A 12,508-nucleotide genomic window follows, 5' to 3' on the forward strand; every position below is an offset into this window, starting at 1 on the left:
ACAGATTTAAACGTGTCATCAACCCTTCAACATGGTAATTGCTGAAGTTCAGTTGCATCTGAACCAGTACACGAGCTGCTGCTGGTTCGCGTCCCGATGTGGCAACAGAATTGGCTGTGTAGCTTTAATTGACGAGGCGGGTCGGTCGCTAATTGATTCCTGCTGAGACGTCATCTCAGCCTCTCAAGGCGAGTCTTCAGGGCTCTACATGATAAATGTGTCACTGTGTGTGTTAGCTTATGTAAGAAAGAAAAAGCCCTCAGCCGGCAGCGTGAGTGAGAGTGTGTGTGAGTCGGAAGGAGCTCCCGAGCCACCCAGCGTCTAATTAATCCTTCCTCCTCCAGTCTTAACGAGGTCCTAATTACTCTCGCTGACTCTCTCAAGACGGGACGGCGGAGGCCGGAGCGCCTCGTGACAACCCGTATGAGTGTCTGGTCAGAAGGCAAGAGCTGTCACTCCGCAATTAAGATCCCGTGTGTGTTTATGTGTACGCCCGCTCATCTGTGCTTAAAGCAGTCGTCAGCTCAACCCACTTCCCACAGCGAGCGAGGCGGCCATTGTGTGCGGGAGGCTCATCTTTAAGAACCAGTTTCCCAGAGACAAAGTCCATTCAAGTCCAATTAGGGGAAGCCATTCAGGGCTCTAATTCCCTCACAGGGAATCTGCCTGATCCTCCTAACACATGCTACTTATTGTTCCCTGGGAAGGAGGGGGGGAGGAGGAGCAAGAGAGAGGGTGAGAAAGAAAAAGAGAAAGAGACAGTGACCCGGATTTTTTGAATATGGTAATGATGAATGCAATGAATGCAATGGGACAATGAAACAAGTCCACACACACAGACACACACAGACACACACTACTACCAAAGCCTTGAAAAGAACAGCCTCGTTCATCACAAATAGGATTATCCATGATTCATTTTTTTTTTATTAAGCGAAATTATATCTGCGGAGTTCCTCCCACGGATAGAATTGATGGATTAACTGGGATTACGACTCAATTAAAACTAAATTTGCATGTAAAGCATTTGCATAAAATGTGAGTAATAATAAACTGGACTTTTCTCAAAGGATAAGACTGTAGAGTAAATATATTCTTTTTATGAACAACTGATCCTCAGGTATTGTTAGGCTGATTGATCTTCTTCCTCTTCGCCATAGACTTCTATTGTTTTCTACAAACTAGCAAAAACACATCAGTGAGCCACAAGCTGACACTCATTCCTTATAATGAACACACACACTGTAGTTTACTCTGAGTCAATCACACACACACCATCCTGCTGCTGTAAAAACTCAATAAAGGTATCCTTCCGCCTCTGAAAGTAGTCCCACCTCCCCGAGGAATGCATTTTACCGCCATCGTCCAGCTGTTTTAGGAGATAAGTGAGCGAAGGTGTGAAGTACTGAGAGACAGACGACTAATGAGGAGTTTCTGGTTTTGTTCAGTTCAAAAAAGACATAATATTGTATCGGTCGTATCCTTTAAAGTTGTACTTTGTATTTAAATTGAATGTATTTGCCTGCATTTCTCCAACAACAGGCCTTTCAAAGTATTTGCATTATTGTTTTCCTCCCCATGCTGGAGTCAAATTGCCTTCTTACGCACGAGGGGTTCACAGGAAATGATGCATGCATGTAAATCATCGTTACAGTATTTAAGTCCATCTAATTGCCGTATTAAATTACTGCTCATCTTAATGATTACAACGTTAACGACGCGTCGCGGCTGGAAATGAGACTGAACTTGTAGATGTGTGGAGAAAAAGGGGCAAAACTAATTGAAGACGTGAATCTGGTTTTTCAAAATAAAAGACTACATTCCAGTGGAAACATAAATGCCGGTTCCAGATCTCTTCCGTAATGCCGTCCATCTGCCGAGCGAAGGCCGGGGCCAAAGCCCTGCAAGCATCTCCTCATCTAAACCATGTTTGTGGAGATGAGGGAGATTAGATCAGTTTGGAGATAAACATACAGATTTGAGATTAGAATCATTTTTTTAAAGCTAATATCAATCTCCAAAATGAGCCTACGCATGAACTCATTAGTTCTAATTCATTTCAATTCTCCAAATTAAAAGCCGTCAGTTTATTTGGCCACAGAAATGTTAATCATATTTACTCGGATAATTGAAAGTGAGACTTAGATGCGATAAGTAAGCTGATTACGGGAAATTATCAATGTCCCCACAAAAGAGTTTAAAATCACTATTAATCTTGGGAGATATTCAGTCTCTCATTTGGACTTCCATCCCGTGTGTCCGTCAGCTTCATGTATTCATCCAGACACAAACGTCTTCACGATGCATTTATTATTCATTATTATACTTCCAGGGTGTGTTTATTATCCTAACTCAGCCTGAAGAGGATGTTTCATGGAACGAATCAATTATTGTAAACCTCGAAGGTCTAGATTTGATCTCAGATTCATCCAACGATCCAACAAGTCCTTAAATTAATTCAATTATAATTTCCGGCAACGGGCCTTTTTTTAAAAGAGCCGAAAAAGTTGTCACGCCTCTTGGTTTGTCCATATCTTTGATCATTTCTCCCCTTTCCATTGCCTCACGCCAGTGAAGCGAGGTCTGGCTGCTGCTGGTATCCATTTCCACCGGACTGGCGTGAACTGGGAGCAGGTAAGCTTAGCAACCTTGTGTTTGCCTAGCAACCCGGTTGTTGCCATGGCAGCCCATGAGGATGTGGGCACTGCCACGAGGAAGTGGTCACCGCAGATATAAGGGCAGCTGGTGTGTGTGTGTGTGTGTGTGTGTGTGTGTGTGTGGCTGCTCATTTGAATACAGCGTCCTGAATCCGTGGAGCAGCCGTATGCTCCTTTAACAAGCGGAGCAGCCTGTAAACAACCACACAACCAGCGCCTTTGTTTCAAAGCTGTTGTTCTGTTGTCATCCCTCCATTTGTTTGTCCGCCCCTCCCCTCGCTCCCGCTGTCATGTTCCTCCCACCCCAACACACACACACACACACACACACACACACACACACACACACACACACACACACACACACTTTCCCGTGGTCTCCTTTTTCCTCCTCACTAATTTGTTTATCTGACTTCGTCCCCTTCCTCTCTTCCTCTCTACCTCTCTTCCTCTCTACCTCTCTTCCTCTCTTCCTCTCTTCCTCTCTACCTCTCTTCCTCTCTTTCTCTCTTCCTCTCTACCTCGCTTCCTCTCTTCCTCTCTTCCTCTCTTCCTCTCTACCTCTCTTCCTCTCTTCCTCTCTTCCTCTCTTCATCCCCCCATCCGTCACGTTCGTTATCCTTTATCTCGTTTCGGTGTTCAACTTCTCATTTTACACCGGCGAGTGAGAGTGAAAGCGTTGTTGCATGTGTGTGTTTTGGGTGAAAGGGAGATGGAGGTTGAGGTCGGGGTGTGTGTGTGTGTGTGTGTGTGTGTGTGTGTGTGTGTGTGGGAGAGAGAGAGGGAAAGTGGGCGTTAACGACCCCCCCTCCAGCCCCCAGACCGATTAAGGCCAGAAACTCTAATTATGCTACAAAGAAGTGACAGACTGGAGCACCCATCTGCCCTAGAGGGTCTCTCTCACACACACACACACACACACACACACACACACACACACACACACACACATACAGTGTAACGGAATAACACACAAAACGGAATAATATCAGACAACAAAATGCATGAAAATCACAAACAAGACGAGTGAGAATATCTGGTCAGGGTAAATTGGAGAGTAATTCGATCAGTAACTAAACATGAGCGCATCTAGACGTCCCGAATGCTTCACACAAAGACGCATACCTGTTTACAGCTCGTCCGCTCCATCTGTCCCTGATTTCTGAGCTCTGATCCTAAAGATGCCGTTGAATTCCCATCGTTTGTAACCGCGGTGCACACATGACCTTTAATATTTCTACTTTTAATTATCTAACAGCGACTTAAGCAAAATCCTATCACACAGATCTGTCGGTCAGTTTTCTTTTAACCCTTAAAAAAAGTTGCGTCCATTGATTTGCTGCTAGTCTTTGCTAAGTAACAACTTTCCTCTCCTCTTGGGAAACAATGACCTCGTGTTCAGGATGAAAACCAAACAGAAACAGGACAGTAACAGATTAAGTGAAGTAGAAAGAGGAGAGAACATTGATGAAAGGTTGAGACAAGAGAGTAAATAGGAGAGAAACACCAGGAAGAATAAAAAGGTCTTACCTTGACGTCTGAGAAGAATATTTTGAGCATGTTGGAGGACGGGTAGCGGGTGTAGAAGAACATCAGCTTGGCCTTCTTCAGGTGGTTGGGAGACAAGCCCTCCTGGATCTGGAGCGCGGGTCAAGGAGCCTTCAACCTCATGAGGAACATTTCTACCAGAGAACCCAAACGCACATCTTTATTCAGAGGCCTTTACGCACCGACCACCCAAACTATGCGGCAATCGTCTCGACCAATCCCGTCGCGTGGAACGGACACAAAACTGTATTTAACGTGGACCTCGTTTAAGACGGAGCTTTCCGTTGCCGGGTTCCACAAAAGGTCGTGAAGCCAAATGGGAGCACGTTGTAGACGGGTAGAGAACTACAGGAGCTGTGGTCACTTCCCTTTTCTTCCTCATTAATTATTAAAAAGCAGGAGCCGGTGCAGACGTGAGTGTGTCGCTGTGCCGATAAGATTCTGTGACCGCAGAGCGGTTAGTGCCAGAGACGGGGGGATGTTGGACTTTTCTACGTTCTGAGTGACCACTCCAGGAAACGGGGCGACGGCACCTCTGTTCGTGCTCTAGAGAACCAATAACATCCTCTGGTCCACGATTAGCACCCGAAGCAAAGAGGAAAGCCGAGCACCGGCTGGCTTTGGATCAAATCCCACATTCACTCCTGCAGCCGCATCGTCGATCCCACTGCCTCGACGAGGAATATAATGATTGTGGAGGTGCAGTGTGTGTGTGTGTGTGTGTGTGTGTGTGTGTGTGTGTGTGTGACAACAGCTGTGCCCCACCACGCTGCCATTTCCCCACCACATTAACAGCCCTATAATCTATCAGAGAAGATGAGGCAATCAATGGAACCCCCTGCAAGGTCAATTAGCACACAGACACACACACACACACACACACACACACACACACACACACACACACACAAACCCCAGGGGCCCTATATGGCTGGAGAGAGGGAGAGAGGGGCATCAGCAATCGGGGGAACGGAAGTGTACAGAAAGAGAGAGAGGGAGCAGCTTCAGGGCAGGAAGCAGAGGAGAGATTTAGAATTTTAGTTTGCCTTTTTTTTATTTTATTGTATGTCCAAATCGCTTTTTTAATCAGCCCCAAAATATTTCATAAAGTGCAACTGTGCCTACTAGCTGGAGGGAGCAGGGTGTGGTCCTCAAACACAACGAAGAGGAAACTTATAAAATGTGTCTGATCCCGAAACCAAAGACCAATCGGACGCGTTCCAGATGCCTCAGTAAGAGAAGCCTGAGATCCATCATTCATTCAGCAGCAGGGACGTCAACAACACCATCCCCTCGTTAACATGCATAGCAACCTGCCACTACCTCTGTGTCTGGGTCACACAATACACAACAACACATTGTGTTCACTTTGTCCTGTTTACTGTGGACACACACACACACACACACACACACACACACACACACACACGAACAAACGCACCGGCGTGACTCAGTAAACTGTTTTCGGCAGGATCATAATGACAAAGAGCAAATGACGTCTGTGTCTGTGAGTGTGTGTGTGTGTGTGTATGTGTGTGTGTGTGTGTGTGTGTGTGTGTGTGTGTAACAGTAGCTAAAGTGAGTCAGTGAATAAACAGCGCAGCTTCTTTTTCGCGCTCTCCTCTCCTGTCGCTGTGTGTTTTGTTCATCCTGGTGCTCATCTGTGAATGTGTCTGTGGGTTTTGTGCAGGACTCACTGTATCAGCTGTAACTTGACCTTGCTGCCAGGTGTGTGTGTGTGTGTGTGTGTGTGTGTGTGTGTGTGTGATTGGGGGGTGGGTTTGGAGGGGAAGAGAGGGAGGGGGGATAAATTCATAAATGAATGGGGGACATCTGCTCAGCTCCGTACAAAGGATTAAAGATACACAGACCTGAGAGTGTGTGTGTGTGTGTGTGTGTGTGTGTGTGTGTGTGTGTGTGTGTGTGTGTGAGTGCCTCTCAGGTGAACTACGATCGATGCAAAGCACCTTAACCTAACTGCCAGGCTTTCTTAAATACACCGACAATGCCGTCACCATTTCATCACAACCATGTAAATCACCCACGGGTGCTTCACCTCGAGGAAGAGACGGAGCGAGGATGAAGCCCGAGAGGGAACGGAGAGAAGCTGTTGAATTACAAGCAAAATGTGGCTTTTGGAGAATATCAACTTCTTATTAGTGAGCTAAAATGTAACATAAAATATGTAATAAAACAACATTTGATAATTGTGCTGGTCTCTGAACTGGTTCTGTGTGTTTTAGTGGATACATTTTAATTTATTTAATTGCACCTCATGACATAAATGAGTTCAATGCGCTTCCTTATGATTTAAATATCAGATCCATGAACTGAACGGTTTCACACTCAAACAGGTGACAATGTCGTACGAATGCAATTCATTTAATTCAACAGTAAAGCGTGCAACTTGGTAATCTTTTCAATTAATGGAGAATTCATTTAAGTCCATAAAATATTTTAAAAAGTTGTGCACTTTCCCGGACCAGCAGTCCAAAAGGAAAAGTTATTTAATTTACAAAGGTAGAAATCAAAGAAAATATTTTTTTTGTTGGATGAACATTGGAGCATATAAGTAAAATAAATAAATATGAATGAATAAATTGACTGAATAGTGGAAAATAATGAACTCAAGCTGGAGGATTGCCGTTATTAAAATGAAAATAAAACACCAAACAATTTTCGATGTGTTTACCTACAAAATGAAAAAGAGCGGGTTGAAGGTGGTCAATATCTTTTGAAATACTAATGTCCAATTTCAAAGACTTGTTTCTCCTTCCAAATGAATGGAAAAGCATTTTGGAATGAAACGGCTCAGCAGGATCAAGAGACGTGTCAAATATTTCCTTTTTAATTAAAGCGACATCTAAATTGGCTTTGAAGACGACACTGTGATCACGGCCCCGTCGCAGCTGCAAGGAGCTCCTGTTCGTCAGGTTCAAAGTCTTATTTTTCTTTTCACTTTGTTCTTCAAGCGTGCACGTGTGTGTGTGTGTGTGTGTGTGTGTTGATCCAAAGTGTGTGCGTTGTGTAGTGGCCGGGAGAAGCCCTCTCCATATGAAAGGTTAGGGACGAAAAGATAAACAACTACCTGCAAACACCTGTCCACATGCACATGCCATGAAATGTGCACGTGTGTGTGTGTGTGTGTGTGTGTGTGTGTGCGCTGTGAAAGGTAGCAAAGCACACACAGCTGCCGAGCAACTGCAAACGAAGGCCAACAAATGAAAGCGAATGGGAGAAGACGGACAGGGAGGCGAGCGGCTGGAAACGTTTTAGATATTACAATATTACACTTCTCCTTACGTCTGCCCACACACACGCTTAGAAAGCGTCCATCATTAAGGCCAAGCATTCACCTGTTCCTCTTGTGCTCTTTGAAATATGATTAGCTTTGAGCTCCCACCCCCTACACACACACACACACACACACACACACACACACACACACACACACACACACACACACACACACACACACACACACAGTGAAATATGATTTGCTTTGAGCGTTTATGTACAAAGTCTTTGTGATGAAAGAGAACCTAACAGCACAAGAGTGTCTCTGACTGTGTGTGTGTGTGTGTGTGTGTGTGTGTGTGTGTGTGTGTGTGTGTTGAAGAGCTTTCTCAGCACCTTTAAACACCACAACCTGCTGCACAGGCTTAAAAGAGCTTGAGAGAGCGGCGCGCGACCTGTTTAGTCTTCCCCCCTCTTGTAAGACCCGTCGCGGCTCGTTTCATCTCCCACTCAGCGAGGAAACAAGACGGTCAGACACAATTAATGCAGATTCATTGATATTAATTAAAGACTATGTGTGACTAGCGTCTGCTGCCTCCGGGATGTCTCGGCTCTTCGATCAAATCACAGCCGATTTTAAACTTTTTCCAAGAACACAAACAGAAGTGTAGGGACGTTCTCTATTCTTCCAATAATGATATAATATTATATGTCACAGCGTTAGACATGCTCATCCTAATCCTCAGCAATACCAATGTGTCCCAATTACAAACTGCATGCTTATTCCATATATATGTAAAGCTGTATTTAATTAGTTATAGATGGAGCAGTCACATGACCCGACATGAGCACAGAAATATCATAGCGTGATAAAGGTTCTGAAACATTTTTAATGCATATTTCAAGTTATGTTGTCCAGGTCTACTGGTAGGTATTATATATTAATCTTAAGTATATTTTTCTAGCAGATTTTATGACTGTGATTTAAAAAAAAGAAAAAGGAAATAGTGTTTAAAAGTTTAACGAATCTTAATATTAGTCTTACCTGAACCTAACCCTGAACTAAAACGGCTTCAAGCACAATAAAACACAAACACACACACACACTCACACACACACACACACACCTGTACGGTGATAAGGATACGGTGCTGCCCGAGTAAGCCGACATGTCGGCCATGTCCTGCAGGTCCCCGCACTCGGACTTGATGAGGGACAGGGACAGCCCCTCTGGTCCATGCTGGCCCGGGGAGCTCTGCCTGTGGTGGTGGTGGTGGTGGTGGCTGAGATGGCCGCCTCCGAGGGAGGCCATCTTGGTTCTGAGGCTGACGGCTTCCCGGGTCATGTCCATAGAATCGGGGGAGGACCGATGATGGTCCTTGGGCCCTGGAGGGTAGCCGCCTCCACCTCCGTGTGAAAGGGGGCTCTGAAAGGGGTAGCCCATGAGGGGGAGAGGGAACGGGTGGCGAAAGGATGGAGGGCTGAACCCGAGCGAGGCCGAGAGAGGGGAGGGGTGGAGGGAGTGGTGGTGGGGAAGAGGAGGAGGAGGAAGAGAGGGGTTAGCGTTCTCTCCTCCGCCTCCTCCGCCGCTCTTGCGCACCACCAGCGGCAGGGCCTCCGTCTGGTCGTGGGGCGTCGGCAAGCCGCTCAGCCTGCCGCTCAAACCGCCGCTCAAACCGCCGAACGAGTCCAGCGGGCTCGGCACGATGACGTCGCCGAAGCAGTGCAGCCGCTGGCTGGAGGCGTGGTAGTTCGGGGTCGGGCTGCCGTCGCCGTTCATACTGAGGGCCAGGGCGCCGCCGCCGCCGCCGAAGCGCGAGTCCGGGGTGAGGGAGGGGAGGGCGCCGAAAGGGGGAGGACAGGAAGAGGACGAGTTGGAGGAAGAGGAGGGCGCCGCCGGCGTGCTGCTGTGGCAGCCGTGGTGGTGGCCGACGGCCTGCTTGGGCGAGGAGAAGCCCTTGACGACGGTGTCGACGACCTGCGACACGGCGCAGTTCAGCTCCTGCTTCAGCGTCTCCGCTAACTGCCGCCCTCCTCCTCCCCTCTCTCTCCTCTTCATCACCCGCTCCACGTTCCTCTCCACCTGCCCCCTGCCGTCCACGTCGTCCTCCATCTCTCCGTCGATCAGGGCCTGCTCCCGGAGGAGGGCCCGGGCCCGGTCCAGGAACAGGCCCGGGTCCAGCTCGGACAGGTCGTCGTTGCCGCGCCGCCCTCGCTCTCGGTGCCGCTCCTCCAGGCCGTCGGAGCGGATGCTGTCCTCGGACAGGTTGCCGTCCTCCTCTCGTTCTCCGCCGCGGTCGGCCTCTCCGCCTTCGCCGCTGTCTTCCTCTTCCTCCGTCTCCGAGTCGTAGATCTGGTAGAACTTCTCCTGCAGCTGACGCAGCTGTTTCTGAATAACAGAGGGCAGAGAGTGTTAGAGAAGAATTTACTGCTACCATTAAAATTACTACTGAGATTCTATGAAACCCACTTGGTGGACAGACATGAAAGCCTTTTTTAATCAGCTCTAGGAACAGATTCAAGGAAAAGGATAGCATGCAGGTATTCCTTGAATCTGTGCCACTTTCTTTCCTGAAATCCTGGGTTCTTATTGTTTCACTGTTCCTTATGTTGTGTCCTTGATGTCTTCTTCTACCAACCTGCATGTCCTCCAGCTGCAGCTTGAGCTGCCGCCTCTCTTCCTGTCTCTGCTCCTGCCGGGAGCACACGAGCTGGGTGAAGCTGTGCTGCTGCTGCGGCAGGCGCTGCTTCCTCTTGTTCTCCCTGTAAACCTCGCCAGCGGCGCCCACGCCGCCCCGAGAGCCCGGGGAGCTCAGGAGGGAGGAAGGGCCGTCGCTCCGTCTGTGGCTGTGGCCGCCGCCGTCTCGCCGGTGGCCGTTGCTGCCGTTGCTGCAGTTCTCGTTCTCGCGGTGGCTTTCTTGGTTGTGGTCGCCGTTGGGCCGGACCAGCGGCGAGTGGCTCATGCCGCGGATGATGTTTTCCACGCGGGCGCGCTTGGCGCGGAGGTGCTCGTCCGACAGCCGGTCCAAGTCGAAGGTGGAGAGGGAGAGCGGCTGAGAGGCAGCGTGGGGGTTGAGGCTCGAGGGAGGCGGCGGTCGCCCGAAGGAGGAGGAGGAGGAGGAGGGCGGCGGGGCGAGAGGAGGGCCGGGAGAGAGGCAGTCGGACGGGCTGTCCCGGTCGCGGGACGAGTTGCTGCAGGCGTCCTCGGCGTGGATCTCGGAGCCGCCGCTGGACAGAGCGCCACTCCCCTGTGACACGGAATTAAACACAGTATTTGACCATGGATGAGCATTGAGGACTATGTGTTTAGTTGGTTGGAAATTAGGTTAATGGACTCCACGCTTCACCGCCACCTGCGTGTTTGTGTTTACCTGGAAGCCCGAGTCACTGCCTCCATTCTTCCCCATGTTGTTCTTCAGCAGCTGGGAGATGATGGTCGCACCAGGGAACGGCATTATGGCGTCCTCGTACGAGTTGGCCCTCTTCAGCAACTTCCTCAAAACATTGGACTTCTCTCCGTCGCCGTTGGCGCCGCCGTGTCCGTGGCCGACCAGCGAGCAGTCTCCGTCCTGGTTCGGGCCGTGTGATTGGTTCATGCTTTCAAACAGGGTCTCCCTGGCGTGGCCGAATAACGCGCTAGCCACGGTTCTTTTCACCCCGATGTCGACACGTCGGCGCTTGGTCTGTCTGCTTAGGAGGGCGGTGCTGTCATGATCAGGCATCACGCAGGGCAGCTAAACGGACATGACCGGGGGTCCTCGAGACACGCAGGGTGAGTTACCTGTTCACACACAAACGGAGAAAAAACACAACTTGCTATGAATTCAATATTTGAGCATCAGCTGGAAAGAAGCATTTAGATAGTTTGCATGTGCCAAATGAGGTCTTTTTAATTTGGGGAATTTTTTGTTATAGTTTTTCAGTCAGAGAGAAACCCAATCATTGCAAATGGAAGCTATGTTTCATGCCTTCATTTTGAAACTAGCAAATCTGTGCAGAAAGAAACATTTAAAATAGCTAAACACACACAAGATGAATTAAAATACTCTGTCTTTAGTGTTCAGTGTTTTTTTTAAATGTCAGAATTATTTCTTAGAATGAAATCTCCACATGTAAAAAGACATTCAATGTTTTCTCAACTAAATCAATATCACATTTGACTATTTTAACGATCAAACACAGCAGATGTTAATTCATATATAAAACCATCCCCTGTGGACCGTCACACGCACGTCGAGCTGCTCGACAGCAGCAACATGCCCGACTGGAGCGACTGGAGCGAATGGAGCGAATGGAGCAGCCACTTTTATCCATCACCAAATTCATACAATTACACATTTCAGCGCATTTCTGGACCAAAAGCCGAGGGAAGCGCTGTGAGAAAGAAGCACTTTTTAAAATAGTTCAAGGAGATATTCCCACAGAGAAGTAACACCTGCCTTTAATAACCAAAATCATTTCCCATTTCCTCCTCGTCCCCTGAGAGGTAACCTTGATTTCTACATCTTGTGAGGAATCGACAGGCTCTCTCTTAATGTCAGAGGAATTTAACACCACTCTGAAGTAAAAAGAAAAAGCATATTTGTATGTGTGTGTGTGTGTGTGTGTGTGTGTGTGTGTGTGTGTGTGTGTGTGTGTGTGTGTGTTCATTTCCTTTTTCACATCATTTTAAAGAAATAGGTGCTTCACTGACATTTCTAATATCAGGGAATTTGTATGTGAATGAACTTTGGGTATTTTATTTCAACGAGAAAATGTATATTCTTATAATTGCTGCCACTTGGAGGGTTTCACCGAGTTCTCCACATACCCCACATTCAAAGCTCGGTTTCTTTTTCTGTCGTGAGTGATTATATCGTATCTATTCATTTGACGAATGTAGAAAGGTACACCTATAGTGGCCGGGAAAGCACTGCATAAAGGTTAGGTTTCTCTTATGATGCTCCTAAAACACCTAAAATAAGAGAGCTGGCTTCACAATAATTTGATTTATTTGACAGATACTTCAAATAAATTACAAAAAGAACAGAAAGTGCAGGATATCCTGACCGTCACCACCTCAACCT

General features: G+C 47.7%; 1 protein-coding gene across 1 annotated transcript in view; it reads right to left on the bottom strand.

The window, feature by feature from the left end:
- The window catches only part of LOC306753013 (prospero homeobox protein 1-like), a gene marked incomplete at both ends in the record, with an annotated part of 27,157 nt that extends 15,993 nt beyond the window's left edge, over positions 1-11,164 (bottom strand). Inside the window, 4 exons of the mRNA XM_079236845.1 lie at positions 4,188-4,295; positions 8,590-9,831; positions 10,082-10,690; positions 10,814-11,164. Coding sequence (XP_079092971.1) covers positions 4,188-4,295; positions 8,590-9,831; positions 10,082-10,690; positions 10,814-11,164 — 2,310 coding nt within the window. The remainder of the gene's footprint in view (positions 1-4,187; positions 4,296-8,589; positions 9,832-10,081; positions 10,691-10,813) is intronic.
- Positions 11,165-12,508: the final 1,344 nt, after the last annotated feature.

This window comes from Taurulus bubalis (genome assembly GCF_910589615.1).
Source record: "Taurulus bubalis genome assembly, chromosome: 21".
NCBI classification, from domain to species: domain Eukaryota; kingdom Metazoa; phylum Chordata; class Actinopteri; order Perciformes; family Cottidae; genus Taurulus; species Taurulus bubalis.